Source organism: Pinus tabuliformis, chromosome 6, assembly GCF_031772625.1.
Source record: "Pinus tabuliformis cultivar Carrire ecotype Pingquan chromosome 6, CPIR1, whole genome shotgun sequence".
Lineage (NCBI taxonomy): Eukaryota > Viridiplantae > Streptophyta > Pinopsida > Pinales > Pinaceae > Pinus > Pinus tabuliformis.
The window spans coordinates 1,510,193,789-1,510,218,425 of NC_142292.1; the positions used below are offsets into that span (position 1 = coordinate 1,510,193,789).

Here is a 24,637-nt window from a genome sequence, read left to right on the forward strand (position 1 = left end):
TTTCTAGTTTACCTTTGGACCCTTTGATTTAAACAGTTATTATTAAATTAATACACACTTACCTATTGTAACTAAATTCTAGGAATAATAGTAATTTAATACTATTTAATTATATTTAAATAATTTGGGGATAATATTAAATATAGGTTATTTAATAAATATGATGATATAATGACCATTATATTTATTACTCAATTAACTAATAATAATTAATTATATGCTTCTATTAATAAAAATCAAGGGTTTGACTTTGATCCTCAGGTCAAAATTAGCCGTTGCAATATAGCCGTTGGAGTCTCTACACACTCTATTTAATCAAGCTTAGCCTGATCAGTTCTTCAACTTGTCCTGACGATGAACCACACTGGTTGGTTCGAAACGCGTCGACAAAAGATTGATTATGTGATTTTGCCGAAGATATCTAGACAATGTTATGGATCACAGAAGTCTAAATTCCTTAATAACTCACCAGAATTCTTGGGTTTCAAAGGGATCAGTTACCTTCCAAGTACCTTGGAATGCCTCTTATTGACAAACCTCTGAGCAAGGGAGTGTGGGAGTCGGTAACTAATAAACTTCAGGACAAAGTCAGGAAATGGACTTGCAGGTCTTTGAATTTAGCGAGGTGTCTTGTGCTAACTAAGGCTGTCCTGCAGACTGTACCCATTTTCATGTTTTCAACTCTTCCTGCTCCTAAAGGAGTTATGCAACAAATCAGGAGTATTTGATGAGATTTTCTTTGGGGCAAAGGGAACAGAAAAAGAAGTGGGTTTTGGTAGCTTGGGACAAGCTCTGCAAACCTAAGGCCCATGGTGGTTTGGGGCTTCATGACCCCGAAATCCTCAGCAGAGTTTTGGGAGCCAAACTTTGGTGGAGGTGGCTCATGGAATCGACCACCCCTTGGACCAAGCTTTGGAAGCATAAATATGCAAATAATTGGCAGGAGAGGGATCATATCCGAATGTCAGGGCTCATCAAGGGCTCCCACATTTGGAACCTTGCTTGGGAGAATAGAGCCATTGTCCAGAAGCATAGTTTCTGGGAGATCCGAGATGGGAACCTTGCACGGTTTTGGGAGGATAATTGGCAGCAGGAACCAAATCTGTTTAGGGAAGAACTAACCGCTCTCAAAAATGACACTGACAACAAAGGTTTACTTATGGTAAGTGACTTCTGGGATCAGGTAAGGAACAATGGTAAATGGAGAATGTGGAAGGATCTTGGTTATAGTGAAGAGAATCCTTTGAAGGCCCAGGCGGATTCTCTTGCTCTTGACTTGGAGCAGAGGAAGATTTTGGTGTCATCCTTGTATGACCAACTGAGATGGGGTCGAAACACCGAAGGCACCTTCAACCTCAAAGAAGCTAAACACATGGCCCTAGGTTTAGATTATCCAAACCCTGATCAGGTTTGGAATGACCTTTGGCAGAACTCGCAATGGATGAAAATCAAGTTGTTTATGTGGTTGGTTCACCAAAAGAAAATTCTCACATGGGAGAATCTTCTAAAAAGGGGCTTTGTTGGCCCATCCAAATGCCATCTATGTGGCTTATAGGAGGAGACGATGGAACATTTACTAAACCTCTGCCCCTTCACCTCTACCTTGTGGGATTGGGCGGCCTCAGTCTTCAGGAAAACTGACAAGGACAGACTCAGCATCACCAACACTTTGAAGAATTGGAGGAAAGACTTCTCAGGTAATGAAATCATTAACAAGGCCTAGACTCTGGTTCCAGGCTTTATTATTTGGGATGTTTGGAAATAACGCAATGATAGGATTTTCAAGAACAAAACAAGCTCGACCCAGAACATCATTGTCCAAATTATACGACAGCTCAAAGATATAGTAGGAGCCCTTATGTGGAAAATTCCTGAGGACCCTCCTTCACCCGAGGATGCTTGCATACTGCTGCAATTGGGTCTCCATTCTCTGGTTCCCCAAGGCGCTGTCAAGGGTGTGAGAAAAAAAATTGTTGGTAAAGATATCTGGCAGCCTCCTCCTCATGGTTTTTGGAAAATCAATATAGACGGGGCCTCTAAGGGAAACCAAGGGATGGCTGGATTTGGTGGTGTCATAAGAGATGAGCAGGGGCGCATAAAGGATATCTTTCACAGTCATTTGGCGACTACCACTAATACTATGGTGGAGCTCATGGCCTTAGAGCAGGGCCTGGAAATCCTGATGGAGTCAAATTTACAGAATGCCATCATTGAAGCTGACTCTGAATTGGTCAGTAATGTGGCCAAGAAAATGTGTAATGGAACGACACCTGGAAAAGTGTTGAAAAATTGGAGGCTCTCGCAGGTCTTTCAACATCATTCCCACTTGCGAACCCTGAGAACCGTCAGCTTTGTTCATGTGCGAAGAAAAGCATGTTAGTTGATCATCTGGCGAATGAAGGAGTGTTATGTAAGGAAAGCTATATTCGGTACGACTGGGATTCTATGCCCTCTAGTAAACTGTGTGATGATTGTCAACGACAGGCAGCCAAAGACATGGAGTAATTCCAAAGAGTAGGAGGAAGACTAGCGGGAGTAGGAGAGAGTGGAATTCCTTGAGCCTGGTTTAAGTGCCGCAAAAAATCCTAATCGTCGATCCCACGGTCAATGCTTATGTCATAGCTAACTACAGGGATTGAGAATTTGGTAAAAAACGTGCTAGTTGAAGGGCCGCAGGCCATAGGATTTGATGGCCTTCATTATCGAAGGGATATCTGGTTTTAAAATGGTCGGAGGTTAAGTTTAAGAGTGGACCCGAAGTTCTATAGACCAAGGTTTATAATCTATATCGGCTCTGTGAAGCAGGTAAGTGTCGCACAAGTTTCTGACGCGATATCATTGAGGACCGTCGGATCAAATGGGTTTTGATCTACGGTGCAGGTTCACCGTGCAACTCTATTGATCGGAGAGATTATCAACTGTCTGATTAAAGGTAAGATCGACGATGGAGATTGAGCGATAAGAATTGGGGAGATTGAGTGATAAGATTTGGGGAAAGGTCAACAATCTAAACACTTAGGAATAATGACTAGGGGTCTAATTTTGTTTTTGTGTGTAAGGTTTTGGGTTTTGTTGACCTTGGTGTTTGTTTATCATCAACAGGTCTGTCTTTTGTTGGTCTTTACACTTGTAAAGACGTGTGCCATATGTAATCTTTTTTTTTTTTTTAGTTAATTGAAGGCTCCACTCTTACTTGACCAGAAAAAAGATAATATAGAGAATTGATAACAAATAAGATAGAGAATTGAGAAGAAATATATAATAACTAATTAAAGATTGTTATTAATCATTTTTATTTTATTTCTTTTAATAAAGGAAAAAAATGTTGGTTATTTTTTAACTATTTATATTTTAATTAAAACATCCAATGATAAGTATCTCCTTATTATTTCATTATGTAATATGTTTCTATTAACTAATTTAATATTTTACATATTTTAAGTTTTTTTGTTTTTGTTTTTTGTTTTGTTTTTTCTAAACAAAGGCATAAGAACTTTTCAAATAGATTAAAATTTATGAATATGTAAAATTATTATATATAATGTTGTTTTTATAAAAAAATAAAATTTGATTTTTGATAGTATAATGAATTGGGGAAAGAGGGGGCCTTGATGGCGATTGTTCCGAGCAATGGATATGGTTAAGCGCTGCCCTTACTCTTTGTAACCGCCGGATCCTTGCAGATAAGCTGTCATTCTCCGCTACCTATTGGCTACCCTCCTTGCTTCCTATTGACATCGTCGTTTTCAGTTAGCCCCAGGTTTGTTGCAGCATGGATGATATGGAATTAGAGAAGGTGGATTATTCCATTGACCCTAACCCCGATATCCCTATTTTTAGAAGCCCTAACCCTACGCCAGCTATGACTGCTCTCCGGGATTCGTCTGTTCCATTTCGCTCTGTCTTTCCTCCCGTCGTTACTTTGTCATGTCTATCTTCATCCAGCCTCCCCTTTGTTGCCCTCTCCATTGACTCTCCAGAGCTAGACTACCCACCGCTCTTGCCAACGACCCTCCATCTTCTCGTTGCTTTCTCTCCATCATCCCCGCCCTTTGAACCCTCACCCTTTGGAGATATTTTGTGCTCGCTGCACATTGCACCCTCACTTGGGGCTGACCAAACCACTGTGCCCAAGCATATTATATCTGAGCTTGGCATCCCCTCCTCCACTGCAGCAGTTTCTTCCTCGGAAATCCCATCTGGTTGTTTCGAGACCCAGTCATCAAGGTTCGGCACTTTGTGCAGAATCAATATCATGAGAATTATGGCTCTCCAGACCCTTTGCAAGACCACTCGACCGCGCCCAGATCGGGCAAGTGAAAGGTTAAGTGTGTGAAGGCCTTGGGGAAGGACCTCACCCTCAAATTTGGGGAAGGTTTGAACATGGGATAGGTTGTCACTACGACTGGCAAGATCCTGGTGGGTAGGGTTAGAGACCGTGCCGCAGAGCGACTTAGCCTATGGGTCAAGGAGATTTGGGGAAACATTTTCAAAGACCTACCTAAAGTGTAGACTCTGCCTCGCGGCTGGTTTGCGCTCTATTTCTTGCAAGAGGAATACACCAACTGGGCACTAGCAAGATACTGGCACATCGAAATGGCCCCGATTATGCTGAAGCATTGGAGCCCGCTCTTCGACCCTGAAAGAGAACAGATTGGGGCTGGGCCATTATGGGTTAGGTTACCTGGACTCCCCTTGCAGTATTGGTCCGAAGATGTGTTTTTCCGAATCAGGAATGCGCTGGGAACCTATTTTGACTATGATAGGTCCTATATCCAATCCAGGAATAGATCTCTGGCTCACATTCTGGTACACCTTGACACGAGAGAAGGACTAGAGGAGAAAATCACCCTGCAATGGAAGAATTTCACCAGGATACAAATCCTGGACTATGAAGGAGTCCCTTTCAGATGCTGTAGGTGCCACAAAGTGGGGCACTTATTCAAGGAATGCCCATTGGTGTGAAGGGACTCGAACTCTCCAAAGGGACCAGAAGGTGAGACTACAAAGACTCCTGCATCCATCCCAGGGTCAACTCCTTAGGCTGCCACATCAGTGAATAGGAAGGGGTCTCCAACTCACCACCAGACTACAAGTGTTCCTCATCCTCCCTCCCCATCGATGACCCGATCGAGGGCTGTTGTTGAGGTTGTTCGCTCCTTGGGTACTCCTCCTCTCCTTGACTATGTATTTTCTTTTTCTCATGCATGTATTGCATTGCATATGCACTCTGCATCTACATCAGTCTAAGATTTCATTCCCTCCACCATCCCCTACCCCCTTGACGCACACCAGATGGTTCTCTCGACCACTCGCCCATACTTCCCTCTTGATCCCCCTCCCTCCCCCATTACAATACCTACTTCCCACTCTGATCCCCCCCATCCCTACAACCTTAGACCTCGCCTCCCCCTCTCTGATGACTACTCTGCATCCTCTGGTTTGGGTCTAACCCCCTCTTCCATGCCCCCCAAATCCATTAGACACCATAAATCCCATTTATCTAAAGCCATCCTTATAGCCAGGGCAGAAGTGGCCTCTGGCAGACAATCATCACTTGACCGGGTTCTTAGAGCTATGAACACCCATTCTAACCGCCCCCATGAAGTGGCTCTCCTTTAATTGCAGGGGCCTGGCTAGCTCACCCAAAAAGCTAGCCCTCAGATGACTTTTTGAATCCGAGTTTGTTGACATCATATTCCTACAAGAAACTTTGGGAGTGGCTGACCTTACCTCACGCACTCTCTTCTCTTTGAAGCCGGGATGGATCTTTGAGTCCCTTGATGTCATAGCGCGATCTAGAGGACTGGACCTAGGATATAACCCCCGTACTATAAACCTCAAGGCCTCCTGAGGTGGAGTTGGTTTTATTGGCATGGACATCTTTTCATCTGAACTGGGGATGGATCTTCGCTTGATCAATGTATATGGCCCATGTCATAACAGAGAGGCCTTCTAGAACCGCCTCCTCAATCTATCCCTCATTACCCCGAATAATCTCATATTAGACGGTGACTTGAACTTCTCCATAGGATTTGGGGAATATTGGGGGACAAATGCACAGGTGGATTCACTTATAGAGACTATGGATTTGTTGCTTGAACAACACCATATGACGGATATCCCAATGATAAAACCTCTCCCCACTTGGCAGAACCGGAGAGTGGGTGAGGCCACTTTGGCCAAGAGACTGGATCGATTTCTCATTAAGGACTACAAAAAATCTCCCTCTATAGACAATGGGTGGGTTCAAGAGGTATATCAAACCATTCCCCCATTTATATGGATATTACTGGCCCCTCTCAGAAACCAAGGGCACCGTATAAATTCAACTCCACCTGACTAGCGGATCCATCTTACATACAGTTGGTCACTGATTTTTGGTTATCAAATCCTCCATCCATGGGGAGATCTCTGGCAAAAGGATTCTGTTCCAACCTCACTAGACTTAAGAGACTCTCCATTAATTGGGCTAAGGAAAAATATAAGAGGGAAGACCAAACCCTTGGAGAAATTGAACAGACATTGGCCACTCTTCTGGATGACTAGGGTCGGGGATTCACATCTATAGAAGCTAAGACTCATCTTATAAATTTGTAAAACCAAAGATCAAAAATTTTAAAGGAGAGGGAAGAAACTTGGCGGCTCCGGAGTTGAGCTGTCTGGTTAAAAGCAGGAGATGAGAACACCAAGTTCTTCCAAAACTTTGCCAAGAGAAGAAAAGTCACCAATACTATTTGGAATATGCCCATGGAAGATGGGGGCATGGTGACAACCTTTAATCAGCTCTCCTGCCTTGAGAATTCACATTTTAGGAACCTCTTCAAGGCACCTCCTGGTGCCTCTCTCGCTAAAATTTTCATAATCGCGGGACACTTCCTCAGATTTGTGGTTATGGATACGACAGAGGAGCTCACATCCCCTGTCACTTAGGCGGAAGTAGAAGGTACACTATAATGGTTCAAAAAAGATAAGAGTTTAGGGCTGAATGGCTAGACAATTGAATTCTACCTTTATTTTTATGAGATCATTGGACAAGACCTGCTTAAGGTGGTGGAGGAATGCAGGAATTCTAGGCGTATGTATGATGCCATTAACAAAACTTTCATTGCCCTGATCCCTAAATCTGACTCCCCCTCATCTTTCAATGATTTTCGCCCTATCTCCCTTTGTAATTGTCTATATAAAATCATTGCCAAGATTCTTGCTAACCAACTAAGGCCCATCCTATCCCGCCACATCTCCCCTGATCAATTTGCTTTTCTACAGAACAGACAAATCCACGAATCAATTGGCACAGCCCAAGAAGCTCTCCACTCCCTCAAAACAAAAAAGCTAAAAGGGGAAATTCTAAAAATTGATCTAGCTAAAGCTTTCGACCTGATCAGCTGGCTTTACATTAAGATGATCCTCACCCACCTGGGTTTCCCCCCTCCCTTCATCGACTAGACCATGTGTTGTATCACCTTGGAAAACTTCAGTGTTCTCATTAATGGTTTTGCATCACATTTCATCCATGCTAAGAGATGTCTTCGGCAAGGATGCCCACTCTCCCCGCTTGTCTTTTTTATTTTCATGGAAGGACTCAATAGACTCATTGCATCAGCCAAGAGGGATGGGTGAATGCAAGGGCTAAAAATGAGTGATCACTACTATCTCACTCATCTACTTTTTGTTGATGATGTCCTCATATTCCTAAATGGAAGCCATAGGGACTCATCTACCTTCCATGAAATTCTCACACTATTTGCCCTGGCTACCGGCATGGAAGCAAATCACTCCAAGTCTACCATCACCCTCTCTAATACATCTCCCCTGGAAGCTAGATTTGCACATCAGAAATTCCCTTTTCAGAATCATCATCTGGAGGATGGCCTCAAGTACCTGGGGTTTTGGATCAAGCCCCATTGCTATAGAATAGGAGATTAGATCTGGCTTGTAATTAAAATTGAGAAGTGCCTATCAAATTGGAACCACAGATTCCTATCCAGAGCTGGACGACTAGTCCTCATCAAATCTGTCTTGGAGGCTACCCCTGTTTATTGGATGTCGTTGGCTTGGATTCCTAAAGGAATTCTTGCTCGAATTTAGAAGATCTGCTGCAGATTCCTTTGGAATGGATATAAAGAGGGAAAACCTTTTGCTTGGGTAGGATGGAAGCACAACACCCTCCCCAAGAAATGGGGAGGATTGGAACTAAACGACTTATCAATTTTTGCACATGCACTAGCAGCCAAGATGGATTGGATCCTGCTCACAACACAAAACCTCTGGACTGAAGTCTCCTATCACAAATATATCTAGCCTCATCATCTCATGGACTGGATTCGTTTACCCTCCTGGCCTCGAACAGGGGTATCTATGGTTTGGAGAGAAATTTTGCATACCCTACCTTTCATTAGAGAGGGTCTAGCATGGAGAATAAATGATGGAACTTTGGCTTGTATAGGTATGGACCCATGGATAGGAGGGGGCAATATGTATCAATTACCACCAGACCTCATCCTATTTCTCAACCAGAGGCATATCAATGTAATTGCACAGATACTTGATTTGGAGAATAGCTCCATCTTCGAACATGCCTGGTTATTTATTCCACACTTGGGCATCCCCAAACACTAGCAGCAGACCTGGGAGGGGTACATCAATGCCCTGAAAGAAGACCATGTGCACATCAAAGAATGACCCGATGAACTTATCTAGACCCCGGCTGATCATGGTAAGTACTCCCCGAAAACTGGCTACCCTAACCTTCTCAAAGCGCGCAAACCACTTGTACTTCTTGACTGGTGGGGCAAGATTTGGAAGCTCAATGCGCCACCGAGAACAAAACTCTTCATGTGGAACGTTCTCAGAAACAAAACACCAACCAGAGCTAACCTTATGCACCGATCTCACTACGGTCCACATTGGTGTGTTCTTTGTAAACAGGCTGAGGAGACAAATGACCACCTGTTTCTCCACTGCCTGATGTGTGCACAACTATGGCTACAAGTATTAAACCTACTCTCCAAATCTGGCTGCTGGTAGGGACAAACGATCCTTGAGGCCTGGGACAACTGGATTGCCGCGAATAATGGTTCTAAATTCCTATGCCTCCCTCTCCTCATCTGTTGGTCAATCTGGCTGACCAGGAACAAAATCATATTCAAAGGAACAGAGGCCTGATGGCCACATGTAGCAGCAAAAATTGTTGCAGCCTACCATGAGATTCCTGATGAAACTCACCCTCCTACAAACCGCACCTACACCACTGAGATGATTCATCACACCAAATCATGGGCATATTTGATGGAGTTGCCCAAGCACAGGGGTGTGGGGGGTGGGGGAATTATTCTACACCTATCTAAGCAACACCACTTCAAAATTCAACTAGGATTGGGAGAGGGAACCAATAATTATGTAAAATCAATCACACTTAGGCACCTATTGCATTTTGCACTAGCACATTCTTGCATTAATCTACAAATCTTTGGAGACTCCAAAATCATCATAAATTGGTTCAATAACATCCATAATTGTCATGCACATTCACTTAGAAACATCTTGGATGAAATTATGGAATTCAAGGCACAATTTAACTCTGTCACCTGTCAAAATATTTATAGGGAACGTAACGAGGCTACTGACAATATATCCAAGGAGGCCATGACACATCCCAAAGGCCTGTGGATGATACAAGAATAGTTTGGTGCAGAACAATATCAATATTATCACTGACCCTACATTGATAGGGCATATCCTAGGGCAGAAAGGCCCTAATTTTTGGTTTATCTTCAGTTGATACACAATATTACTTTATTTATGCGCTTTTTTTACTTACTAGATACTCGAGTACACCCTGCGTGGTGAATATGTACAACTCTTTTTGGGAATGGCTTCGGCCATAACTTATATTTTTTGAACACTACTTGAATGGCTATGGCCAACAGTTATGCATATGCCAACGACATCTACTATATGTAAATTTTCAAAATTAATGGAAAGTTACGATTTTTCCTTGGGAAAAAAAGTATAATGAATCGGGAATGATATATACAATATATAACATGATGATGATTTTTTTAAGTATAAAAAGAGAAAAATTGTATTTTAATATTTCTTTATAAAAATAACCTTATTTTTTATTTTTTTTATTTGTTATTTTTTCTAGGGGTGTAGATTAAGTAGCTATAGAGTGTTTTGTAAAGACACTCCTTACTATATTATTGGTTCAAACCTTGTCTACCTCATGTGTTGTGATTGTCACTATAGGATGCACCTAAAATTTATGATAGTAGTGATTGGAATTGACCCCATGTCACAAAGATGTTGGGTAGAGTGTTTAAACATTATTAGTATGATTGTGGATATAGATGGCAGATACTCTTTTCCCTCCCAACCACGATCATATATCTAAACACTTAAATTTGAATAGGTCGCCACATATACGTTCTACTTTTATAATTTCTAATATGTAGATAGATAATTTATGATTATTCATCATTTTCTCTTTGCATAAATGAGTCAAAATTGATTTTGTAGATTTCTTATTTTGCTTTGGCTTTTACACAAATTTAGTTATATACATGATACAATGTGCTTCATATAGTCCTTATTGTGTTAATTTTTTTTTTAACTGTAACGGGTATGGAATTTATTTATCTGAAGAGATTATGGGTCTTTGCCAAAGCGACCCCTATTACAATGCAGAATTCTAACTGCTGTTGTTTTTGATCTACTACATTTTCAGGGCATTTGAACAAAACTTTCATTGTTTACAATTAGCAGTCCTTTCATGAGTGAGTTGCCTTTGTTCGCCATCTGATCAGCTTCACTATTTGACTTTCTAAGAATATGATAAAACTTGCACGAGTCAAAGTCTAGAAGAACTCTCTTCAATCTTTCCAAAATTTTGTTGAGGCTGACATTGTTGAATACTGTCTCCAAGTTTAATTTTTTTATTATTATCTCTGAATCTCCAAAAACTTGAAGGTCTTTGACTCCTTTGTCTCTTGCAATAAGGCATGCTTTGAGAAGCCCAAGGATCTCTGCTTGATTGTTGGATTTCTGGCCTAATCCCCAGCAGAAACAGTCTTTTGAAGACCCATCCAGAGAGTAGATGACCCACCCAGCACCGGCGACACTGGGGTTCCCTTTGGATGCCCCATCAAAGAAAATTGTGGATAAATTTTGAGATTGCCACCAAGATTGAAAAGTGTCATCGTCATCTCTTATGCGCTAATCCGGATTGACAATTTGTGGGGAGAGGAGATACTTATGCGGATAAGGCACTAGAGGGCCTAGCCACCTCTTTTCTTAGGGCAGTAACAAAGGATCTTCTTTAAAATACTATTGTTGGGCCGCTTCCAGGAGGAAGGATTTAGCTTTTCCAGCTACTTGCAATGGGGAGTGCCGCATCTCTTTGAAAATCTGTTGATTGCGTGCCAACCAAAGCTGCCAACATACATATTTGGGAAGCACTATCCAGATTTTGCACCAAAATGATTTGGGAGGGATTTGTTGGGGATAGAAAATACTCCATGAGGCAAAGAAATCCGAAACATAATTCTAGGAAGGGATTGAAATCTGAAAGTCCTGTAAAATGAATCTGCAGACCTCTTTAGCAAAAATGCAATCCAAGAATAGGTGTTGGGCTGTTTCGAATTTGTTGTTGCATAACACGCATCTATGAGGCCCTACTATGTTCCTTTTCTCCAGATTATCACCCATTAGAAGTTTATTATGTACCAGGGTCCAGAAGAAGAAGTTCACTTTTGGTAAGGCTAGTGATTCCCAAATGTTTTTCCAAAAAGCCAGTGTTTGACTGTTGTTTCTTGAGGCCTGCAAAACTCTATATCCAGCTGTTGTGGTGTATACACTGGTCTGGCCCCAACCCCAGCTATCTTTCATGGCTCTATTGACAAGGGTAACGTCCTCCAGCAGATCTACGAGCAAGGTTTGTTGAAGAGATAACCGGGCAGGGACTCCATGAAAATCCCAACCTGCCCAATCTCCACGCTGATCCCAATTCAAAAGGTCATATAAGCTGTTAACTCCTGCTCGCTCCAGCCAGTCTCTGAGATCTGTTATGTCCACGTTTTCGGCCAGAGGTTCTTTCCCCATGATGTTGTCGAGCCACAGATGAGTACGTTTGCCGTTGCCAGGTATTCTGTAGACCAGGTTTTTGAAGAAATTGTTGCTTTTGCAGCATAATTTCCACACCTGCGTGCAATTTGTTGTGTTAGCGTTATACAGATTGCTGAGAGATTTGTTGGGTCCATACTTTGAACACAGAGTGACACTAACCGGGTGTGTGGGCTCGTGGATCAACTTCCACAAAATCTTTCCTCCCAGCGCTAAATTGACGAGTGTGGGGTCTCTTATTTGCAGCCCGCCCTCTGCCATCGATTTTTTGACCACTTCCTAGTTCACCAAATGCGTTTTTTTTGTTGCCCTTACCTCCCTGCCACAAGAAGTCTCTGAGAAGTTTGGAGATCTGCTCCATCACGTTTCTTGGTGCAAGAAGAAAAGCTGCCTGGAAGATTGGAAGCGCAGACAACAAGGATTTGATTAAAATAACTTTGCCTCCCTTAGTTTATTGTGTTAATTTTAATTTATTGCGTTCATTTTGAATTTGAATTTGAATTTCTATTGGTCTTAATATTTAAAAAAAAAAGAATGAGATTGTTTTTTTTCCTTATATTTCTTACTTATTAAAAATAATTCATGGTATGATAGATATTTTAGATAACATATTTTTTAGATAAAGAAAAAGATATTGTTATATGAAAATAAATAAGTAAAACATCATTTGGTTGCCACCTTATGTTATGGATGTAATTCTCTAGAATAGAATGGTAAAGTTTGTTTGTAAACTATAACCATCTAGAAATTTGTGCCAAAAAAAATTGTACATGAGAGATAAAATTTTATCTATTGAAGTGATAAATAGTTATTGTTTTAAATGGAAGTTTGTAAGCAGAGTTTGTAAGTTTGTAAAATTTTCAATGGAGTAATGAAAACTTTTATTTTAAATGAAAGTTTGAATGTAAAGTTTTTTTTAGATAATTTCTCTTCTGAGTACTAAGTAAGTAGGATATGCAAGTAAATTTTGTTACAAATGCCTAGATTTAATCTTATTAGAGATGTAAGTGGTTTAATACCCATTATTCTTACTATTACTATTAGAGAAACATTTAACTTAAGTCGTAAGGTAAATATGTTGTTCATCACACACGCGCGCGCGCACACACACATGCTGGAAAGTGTTAAACTGTACAATATCACATAGAAAATTTCCTTCAATTGTCTAAGAGACAAACCCTTCATATTATAGAATGATGCCAAAGTGCACTCCTTGATCATTGTTTTACATTAACATTACCATGGGATATACCTCATGGGGATGGGATACATCGTCATAGTTTTATGGAAATTCAAATGAATACCCACTCGAAATTCATAATATATCAACATCATTTTGTGAGTTGAGGAGTCTAGGTATATGTTTGTATAAGAGTGAGTCTAAGATGAAAAATATTTATTGTGAATTTTAGGTAAAAGAAATGTTTATGCCTTCTATATATTTCTCTTTTATTTATGTCTTTTATATATTTCTCTTCTATTTCTGTTAGTGGAACTTCTTAGCTCATTGGGTGGCTCTTAGGTCCAACTTAGATAGAGTGGGTATTGACATATGATCAATATTTTCAAGAGTTATTTAACACATATAGGAAATGGCCCGAAGTCCATGTCAAGTCCAAAATCAGGGTAGAAGAAGAAATTAGAGTCACTTAAACATATGACGAAGTTTGAGAAACATGAGGGGGGTGGGGAGAGAAGGGGGTTGGGCATGTTTATGCTTCTAGTATTGAATTTGATGAGACAAGTATGTCTTTCTTGCCTTTGTTTCAGATAACTAATAGGAAGATGTTTGTAATGTTGGAAATAATACCGAGAGGGGGGGGGGGGGGTGAATCAGTATTATCAAATTATTTTCAATATATCTTCCAGATTTATACTTTAAGTTAATATTCTTCAGATACTGATCATTAGTTTGTATGTCAGTACCATATAATAATGAGCAAGAACAGGAAAAACAGATAATCACACAGAAGAACACCATATATAAGGTGGAAACCCAATGTGGGTGAAAATCACCTGCTGCAATATGTCTCTATCTTCTTTCAATTAGAAACTTCTTTTCCAATGATTTTGTACTGGTGCAGTCCTTTACCAGTACGCAAGCTGCAACCTGCAGAGAGCTACAACCCTCTCTCATTTTCCAGTCTCTCTTGGAAGGGAGCTACAACCCCCTACTTCTTTTCTTCCAAGGACCACTTTTCATAAATTTTCAAACTGGATCCATGAACATCAAATAATCATCAAGTACATGTGAATCACCCAATCAACTTTTTCAATGAATCAACCAATAACTTCTTAGAATGCAGTAACCAGATCAGCAATACCAGTAATCTAAACCCAGAACTCTTCAGAAATAGATAAAAGACAGCCAACAAATGTTTCAAGAAAGTTCCACAACTTCACCAATAGAGGCCTGCGAATATCCGCAGTTCTTCTGTGTCTAAACTGCGCAGATTTGCACCTGGTCCTTCTTCTGCTCTGCGTACCTCCGTGCCTACTCCTTCTGCTGCCCTGCGTACCTCTGCTTAGATCTGCACCTGCACTGTCTGCCTGACAGCATACCTCCGCACCTGGTCCTTCTATTCCCTTGTGTACCTCCACACTGTGCCTTCTTCTGCGCTGCATAACTCGCACCTGCGCCTTCTGCTGCGCTGCGGATTCCCGCACCTGCGCCTTCTGCTGCGCTGCGGATCCCCGCACCTGCGCTGTGGATCACTTGTGGACCTCTGAATAGAGCCAAATTAACAGTCCTCTAATGTGCCACAGACAGTTAGATCCACAGATCTAATCATGCGCCCGAGAGATCACGACCTATCAATAGATTCGCCTTAAAATTCACCTTGATTTAGATCTAGCTTTTAGAACCAATCACCCAAAGTTTTAGATCTTAAGATATTCAATTTTCACAAGTGACTAGCCAAGTGGTCTCCTTTCATTTTTATAGGCAAGCCCTTATTCACACCATGGGACAAAACCATCGAAAACCAATACAAGGGATCCAAACCGGGGTTCAATACTTTAGATCCTATACCACGGACCAAAACCATAGGATCATGATCGACGGGCTAAATACCAAGGGCCAAACATAAGAAACCCCATGTGTGCACGCTTCTCTACATTGGAGTGAGTGAACTGGGGTCCGCACCTTCTGAACGAAGAACCTGCGGGTATGTCCGCACTTCTTGGTCGGCGTACCTGCGGGTCCGCAGCTTCTCTTAGGATCACCTGCGGGTATCTCATTTTCTATGATTTTGAGAGCCTGAACAGATATCTGCCATGTGAGTGAGTTTCCATCAAGTACAACACCTGTGCCATAGTGCCAAACGTGAATCATAATGCCAACAATCTCCCCCTTTAGACTTGATGGCAACCCCAAGATCCTCAAAGTCATTCTCCCCATTTGACATCAAGGGCAAAGGGCGGACCAAGATATTCTCTTCCTTTCATGTCCATACTCCCCTGAGTTCCTGCTGAAATTTTTGAATGAGCTCCCCCTGACTATAGACCAGATTTGCAAAAGAAGAATTCTTCAAGAAGAACCATAATCTACTATACACCATACATGACCTTGACAAGAGAGATAGAGACATATTAGCAACAATATGCAGATCAGCATCCATGTTCTCCTTCGGTACATTCTCCTCCAAGACCTTCTATCATAATGCCAGCAATGCATTAATAGAAGAATATATGCTCCCCCTGAACCTGTGCCATTCAATCTTCGACCAATCCATAACCCAGCAAATGTACACGTATACCCTATATGAAACTCGCGTACAACCAACAATCTCTGAAACAGATGAGATTCAACAACAAGATGATGCATCAACTACCCCCAGCTTTTGCTTGAGGTATTCAAAGGTCTCCCTGGGCAATGGTTTGGTGAGTATATCAGCAACTTGTTCCTTAGAAGGAACATACTCCAACTTGACCTTTTGTTCAAGCACTTGTTCCCAAAGAAAATGATATTTGATAGGTATATGCTTGGTCTTTGAATGCATGACTGGGTTCTTTGAAATACTGATAACACTTGTATTATCACATAAGATGGAGATAGGTGGTGTACAAGTGATCTGAAAATCCTGCAAGATTTGCATCATCCAAAGGATTTGAGTGCAACAAGATGCAGTAGCCACATATTCCGCTTCAGGCTGTAGATAAAGCAATCGAACTATGTTTCTTGCTGAACCAAGATACTAATATGGAACCCATAAAGAATGCACCACCACTTGTGCTCTTCTTGTCATCCATGCTTCCGGCCCAATCTACATCTATATAAGCATGAAGTGTGAGATCTGTATCTCTAGGATACCATAAACCATAGTTTTGAGTTCCTTGAAGGTACTTGAAAATTCTCTTCACTACATGAAGATGAGTTTCCTTTGGATTTGCCTGAAATCTTCCAACTATTCCCACTGCATGCATGATGTCTGGTCGGGTACCTATAAAATAAAGTAGACTTCCAATCATAGATCTATAGGTTGGATGATGCACTACTACTAATTCATCATTTGCACTGAGGCTGCATCCTGTAACCATAGGGGTACATACTGGTTTTGAATCTTCCATGCCATACTTCTTCAAAATCTGCTTGAGGTACTTGGTTTGAGACAAAAAGATACCGCCTTCATTTTGTTGGATTTGTAGACCAAGAAAATATGTCAGCTCTCCAAGTAGTGACATTTTGAATTCTTTCTGCATCACCAAGGCAAAGTTTTGACTCATAGTTTCTTCATTGCTGCCAAAGATAATATCATCTACATACACAACAAGTATTAGCAATTTTTCATTTTCAATTTTTACATAATGATTGCTATCTGCTGATCCCTTTGAAAAGCCTTGTTGATGTAGATATTTGTCCAAACGATAGTACCAAGCCCTTGGAGCCTGTTTAAGACCATAGAGATCCTTTTTCAGTCTGCATACAAGATTTGGATCATTCCCAAGAATGAAACCATCTAGCTGCTCAATGTATACTTCTTCTTCTAAGTCTCCATTCAGAAAGGTTGATTTCACGTCCATTTGAAATACTTTGAACTTTTGAAAGCTTGAGAGAGCAAGGAACATTCGGATGGCCTCAAGTCTTGCAATAGGAGCAAAAGTTTCTTCAAAGTCTATTCCTTCTTGTTGAGCATACCCTTTACAAACAAGTCTGGCCTTATTTCTAATTACTTCCCCATTTTCATTCAACTTATTTTTGAAGACCCATTTTGTCCCTATGACATTCTTATCTTTTGGTCTAGGAACCAACTCCCAAGTATTGTTCTTTTCTATCTGCTCAAGTTCTTCATCCATTGCCTTGACCCAGCATTCATCTTTGCATGCCTCTCTTACATTTTGTGGTTTAGTGGAGGAGAGTAATGCCAAATAGCTTGAAGCTTCTGCAATTGTTCTTCTTGTTTGTACGCCTGCCTCCTTTTGCCCCAAGATTTGAGATTCTGGATGATTCTTTTGAACATACCTGGATGGAGTCTTCTCTTTTATCCTTGTATATTCCTCTGGTGCCTCTTGAGGTTCTTCTTCATCTTCAGTATAATTTGGAGGGTAGTCTTCATCCTCTTCGATATTTTCATGATTTACTTGCCTAGGAATGTTTCCTTTTCATCAACCACCACATCAATGCTGTCAACAATTCTTCCAAGTCTTTTATTGTAACACTTATATGCTTTGCTGTGAGGAGAATAACCAAGGAGAATGCCTTCATCTGCTCTAGGTTCAAGTTTGCCAAGCTGTTCATCATTATTCTTAATATAGCATTTGTCTCCAAAAATTTTGAAATGCTTTACCGAAGGAGTCTCACCATACCAGAGCTCATGAGGAGTTTGAGTGTTGTTCACTCGGACATTTGTTTTGTTGAGAATAACAATCGCAGCAAATGCAGCTTCACCGCAGAAGGTTGCGGGAGTTCCAGATTCATCAAGCATAGCATGAGCCATTTGTTGAACCGTTCTGTTCATCCTTTCCACCACTCCATTTTGCTGAGGAGTCCTAATTGTAGAGAATTCCCTTCTTATTCCATGTTCTTCACAGAAATCGAAAAATTCATTTGAGGTAAACTCCCCACCTCTGTCAGACCCGAGGCACTTAATTTTGTGATCTGATTCGTTTTCAGCCAAGGCTTTGAAAGATTTGAATTTTTCGAATGCTTCGTTCTTGTGTTTCACAAGTCCTAACCAAACCATCCTGGAGAAGTCGTCAATGAATAATATAAATTATTCTTCTCCTCGAGGTGACCTTGTCCTAAATGGACCACATACATCTGTATGGACTAGTTCAAGAGGCCAGCTGGCTAATCCTTCCTTCTCAGGGAAGTTAGTTATGGTTTTCTTACCAAACTGATATGATTTGCATATGGTGTTGTCTGGAATTTTGATATCTGGAAGACCACAAACTGCCTGGTACTTGCATGCTTTCCTTATTTGTGAAAAGCTTAGATGCCCCAACCTCCGGTGCCATAACCAGTGTTCATCATATTTGCTCAAATAGCATTGTTGTTGCCCTTCTTCAAATATGTATAAGTTATTTCAAGTTCTTCTGCCTTTGATCATTGTTTTTCCTGTATCAAGATCACGAACACTACATCCATTTGATCGAAATATTACCTCGGTTCCTTGATCGCACATCTGACTGACACTCAACAGATTATGCTTCAAGCCATCAACATACAAAACATTTCTAGCTTTGACCTTTTCTTTCAACTGAGCAGTGCCTCTTCCTTTTATGACTGCAGGGGTATCATTTCCAAAAGAAACTTTCTTTCCCTTTTCTAAAACACTGTATGATTCAAGTTTTTCTTTATCACCTGTCATATGTTTCGAACATCTGTTGTCGATGTATCATTGATTTTCCTATCCTTCTGCATAAAAGGCTATCCCACATCTTTTTGGTTGTGATTCCTTTATTCTCCATGTTCTGGTATTTGAGTCTTGTTCCTTTGTCTGCCAAAACCTACTCTTGCATTCAGAATCTTCATGACCAAAGTTATTACAAATAGAACATTCAATTTCATTTTCAAGGGCCGAAAAGTTGTTATAGGTCCTTTTGTGATCCCAGTCATACTCCTTTGTTTTTGAGCTTCTCTAGTCATGATTGTTTTATAGGAAACACATTGAGTTGCTTTGTGGCCAAAGTTATGGCAAGAGAAACATTGGCCATTGAAGAAACTTCTGCGATTATCAATTCTACCTGCCAAATGATTGTAGTTTCTATTGTCATCCATTCTTGAGGAAAATTGAGAAGATTTTACCTGTGGCTGGTTGTATCTTTTGTTCATCCTTAAGGTGTATTGCCCCTGATTTACCTGGTATTCTTTGTTTATTCTTGATGTAATTCTTCCCTGTTTTACCTGGTGATCTCCATTGGGCTTTTGCTCATTCCTCCTTGCTGCATTGAGATAACTCTTTGAGGTGGATGCTTGAGAGGCTTCTCCATTATACCTCAGACCTGTCTTGATTAGTGGAGAACGTTGTACATTGATAATCTCATCTAGAGTTTCAGATCCTTTAACAAATTTAAGATTGAGAGCCTTTGTTTTCTCAATTTCTTTTCTAAGGCCAACAATTTCACATTCTAACTTCTCAAGACATTTTTCTTTTTCATCAAGTTGAAATTGCAGAGTATCAATGATCACATTCTTTTCTTCTAAACATGTTTTGAGTCTAGAAATCTCTTCATAAAAGCCATCCACATCTATAGCATCCATGTAATCATCATCTTCAAAAGCCATTAAAAGTTTATAGTTATTACCTCGTTCATCTTCATCACTATTTGAAAGACCATCACTATCTTCATGAGTGTAGTAACTTTTCTTAGTTACATTCTGTTTCTTGTTCCATCTAACAGGTTCCTTCCCTTCGTCAGTTTTATCCTTATGAGGACATTTGGCAGCATAGTGACCGACTCTCCCACAAGCAAAACATTTGAAAGGTAACTTACCTCTGAATCTTCCGGTACCCTGTTGAAGGTTTTTGACAAAATTTGATTCTTCTTCCTCTTCTGACGCATGTCATAACTCATAGTAGTCCCCTTTGCCTGAAGCCTTTAAAGTTGCTTCTCTCCTGTCTGATGGTCCTCCTTTCCTCATTTCATAAGCAGTTAGAATCCCGTGTAGCTGTGACATGGTAAGGTTTCGAAGATTCTCCTTTTCTTCTATTGCAGAAACTTTAGATTCAAACTTAGGGGACAAAGATCTTAGAACTTTTTCAACCACAACAACCTCTTTTATTTCTTCACCCAAAATTTTCATACAATTAACAATCTCATCTACACGAAGGAAATAGTTAGCCACACTTTCATCATTGTGAATTCTGAGATTTTCATAATCCTGAGGGTTTGAAGTTTTTCTTGTTTTACCTGTTCATCTCCTTCATAGCTCAGAACAATCTTGTCCCATATTTCTTTTGCGGATTTATACTGCATTACCTTGACAAATTCTGATTGAGATAGGCATCCTAATAGAGTATTGACTGATTTTGCATTTGTTTCATATTTCTTCTTCTCAGTCGGATCTGTAGGAGTTGTTGAAGGAAAAGTGTACCCTGTATCTATGATATCCCAGACTTCTGTACCAAGTGATTGAAGATAGGCAGTAACTCTTACCTTCCAATATACAAAGTTTGTCCCATCAAAAATCGGTGGCCTGATAGATGCTTCTCTCTCGTAGTTTCTCATGATGATGGATCTTCCTCCAAGCGATCAAGCTTCTTCAGAAGGACCTGCTCTGATACCAATTGTTGGAAATAATACTAAGAGGGGGGGTGAATCAGTATTATCAAATTCTTTTCAATATATCTTCCAGATTTATACTTTAAGTTATTCTTCAGATATTGATCATTAGTTTGTATGTCAGTACCATATAATAATGAGCAAGAACAGGAAAAACAGATAATCACACTGAAGAACACCAGATATAAGGTGGAAACCCAATGTGGGTGAAAACCACCTGTTGCAATATGTCTCTATCTTCTTTCAATTAGAATATTCTTTTACAATGATTTTGTACTGGTGCAGTCCTTTACCAGTACGCAGGCTACAACCTGCAGAGAGCTACAACCCTCTCTCGTTTTCTAGTCTCTCCTAGAAGGGAGTTACAACCCCCTACTTCTTTTCTTCCAAGGACCACTTTTCATAAATTTTCAAACTGGATCCATGAACATCAAATAATCATCAAGTACATGTGAATCACCCAATCAACTTTTTCAATGAATCAACCAATAACTTCTTAGAATGCAGTAACCAGATTAGCAATACCAGTAATCTAAACCCAGAACTCTTCAGCAATAGATAAAAGACAGCCAACAAATGTTTCAAGAAAGGTCCGCAACTTCACCAATAGAGGCCTATGAATATTCACAGTTCTTCTGTGTCTAAACTGCGTAGATCCGCACCTGGTCCTTCTTCTGCTCTACGTACCTCCGCACCTACTCCTTCTGCTGCCCTGCGTACCTCTGCTTAGATGCGCACCTGCACTGTCTGCCTGGCAGCGTACCTATGCACCTGGTCCTTCTGTTCCCCTGCGTACCTCCACACTGTGCCTTCTTCTGCGCTGCGGATTCCCGCACCTGCACCTTCTGCTGCGGTGCGGATCCCCGCACCTGCGCTGTGGATCGCTTGCGGACCTCTGAATAGAGCCAAATTAACAGTCCTCCAATGTGCCACAGATAGTCAGATCCACAGATCTCATCATGCACCCGAGAGATCACGACCTATCAATAGATTCACCTTAAAATTCACCTTGATTTAGACCTAGATTTTAAAACCGATCACCCAAAATTTCAGATCTTAAGATATTCAATTTTCACAAGTGACTAGCCAAGTGATCTCCTTTCCTTTTTATAGGCAAGCCCTTATTCACACCATGGGACAAAACCACCGAAAATCAATACAAGGGATCTAAACCGGGGTTCAATACTTTAGATCCTATACCATAGACCAAAACCATAGTATCATGATTCGACGGGCTAAATACCAAGGGCCAAACATAAGAAACCCCACGTGTGCACGCTTCTCTGCATTGGAGTGAATGAACTGGGGTTCGCACCTTCTGAACGGAGAACCTGCGGGTATGTCCGCACTTCTTGGTCGGCGTACCTACGGGTCCACAGCTTCTCTTAGGATCACCTGCGGGTATCTCATTTTCTATGATTTTGAGAGCCTGAACATATATCTGCCATGTGAGTGAGTTGACATCAAGTACAACACCTGTGCCATAGCGCCAAACCTGAATCATAATGCCAACATGTAAAATCTATTGCTATCTTCTTTCCGTAAAGCGTGCTTTTTCCTTTCTATGGTTGTATAATTGTAACACCTTTTTCACAATTCATAAGGAAATAGGAGTAGATGAAGAAGTGGCAACCATTTTCTTGTTTTACTACTTTATTCTCTTCCTATTACACAATGATTCCAAAGTGAACTCCTTAATCACTGTTTTACATGCACATTACCATGGGATATACCTTATGGGGACGGGATACATCATCATATTTTCATGAAAATTTAAATGAGTACCCACTCAAAATTCATAAATATCAATATCATTTTGTGAGTTGAGTCTACATATATGTTTGTATAAGAGTGAGTCTAAGATGAAAAATATTTATTGTGAATTTGAGGTATAAAGAAATGTTGACGACTTCTATATATTTCTCTTTTGTTTTTGCTAGTGGAAATTCTTAGCTCGTTGGGCGGCCCTCTAGTCCAACCCGTATTGGCATATGACTACTATTATCAAGATTTATTTAGCATGTATAGGCTGAGGGATTATAATTCATGTCAAGCCCAAAATTAGGTTAGGAGGAACAATTAGAGTCACTTAAACATATGACAAAGCTTGAGAAATGTGACTGCAGGGGATTGTGCATGTTTATGTTTCTATTTTTGAATTTGATGAGACAAGTATGTATTTATTGTCTTTAGTTCACATAAATAATAGGAACATGTTTATAAATATATGGCCATTTTCTTTCCATAAAGCGCTTTTTCCTTTCTATGGTTGTATAATTTTAACACCCTTTTAACAACTCACATGGAAATAGGAGTAGATGAAGAAGTGCCAACCATTTTGTTTTTTTACTACTTTATTCTCTTCCTATTATACAATGATGCCAAAGTTCACTCCTCGATCACTATTTTACATGCATATTACCATGGGATGTACCTTATGAGGATGGGATACATCATTGCATTTTTTATGGAAATTGAAATGAATACCCACTTGAAATTCATAAATATCAATATCATTTTGTGTGATGAGGAGTCAAGGTGTGTTTGTATAAGAGTGAGTCTAAGATGAAAAAGATTTATTGTGAAATTTAGGTATAAAGAAATGTTGACACCTTCTATATATTTCTCTTTTGTTTTTTCTAGTGGAATTCTTAGCTCATTAGGTGGCCTGTGAAATTATTCTCCTAACTGAATGCAGTTTATTTGTCTTCTGTTGAATTATTAACGAAAAATATCAAATAACTCACAATTGCATTCTTCACAATAAAAAACACTGTGGAAATATAAAATACGGAACTGATAAATAGTTGCACGCACAAAAAAAATAACACTGTTATTTTTGGACAATTTTCCCTGGAAAAACCCCAAACAAAAAACCAATGCAATAGATGAGGGTTTTATTATTATGTCTTCTACAAAATATGGGAGTACAATTGCTTTCCAATATGGCCAAACTCCAACAATTTTCTACTGGAAAAATAAACTAGAAGACACCCTTGTCTTTCTCTGCAACTAATCTGACTTCTCTCCCAGCAACTTACACTCTCCTTGGCTATTCGCACTGCCTTTGGTAATTGTGCATTGCTTCTCAAGATGAATTTGTACAGCCCTGGATCTGCCTCCAGGTAGGATGTCTAGCCTCCCTTTTCTTATGGAATTAACTCGCTCTACATTCCATACCTTGATCTGGTTACTGACAATTGAAACAAGTCTCTTCCTACAACTCACACTAGGGTTTTTGGCTATTCACTCTACTTTATATGACCTCCTTTATAGATAATTTGGCCTCATCTTTTCCTATCTCCTGTAGATTGGAAATACTAAGGAAATATTCCTTCAAAATATGTTCTCACAAATCTTTAGTGATCCCTCACTCTCTAATGCTTCCCTAGCTTCAATTGCGCCCTTGCTGAATAACCGCAACTGGGTAGTCAAACAGCTCAAATTATATGGAATCTAATTATTGCCTCCTCAAGCCCTCGACTTTCTCTTATAATCTTATGTTAGGAAACTAATGGCCAAGGTCTAATCCAAATCAATGGCTTAGATCACTTTGACTCGATCAATAAAAGTCTCTAGAGAAAAAATGAATTACCTTAATTAATTCACTTTAATTAACCAACTTCCTTAAGTTAGACTTAGGAAATAATTAAATTATTGGATAATTAATTTAATTAAGGTGTTTCTGAGTATTATCTCGTGAAACCTTTTTTAGGTTTCATATATCTCATGTTCCTTAGCCTCTTATACATCATAAAGACTAGAACACTTGTTCGCTACACCAAAT

General features: G+C 40.1%; 1 protein-coding gene across 1 annotated transcript; it reads right to left on the reverse strand.

The window, feature by feature from the left end:
* Positions 1-11,550: 11,550 nt before the first annotated feature.
* LOC149264392 (uncharacterized) lies at positions 11,551-12,387 on the reverse strand. Its single transcript, XM_089398752.1, has one exon. It carries the CDS (start codon positions 12,385-12,387, stop codon positions 11,551-11,553), a length of 837 nt encoding a protein of 278 aa, XP_089254878.1.
* Between the last annotated feature and the right edge of the window lie 12,250 nt (positions 12,388-24,637).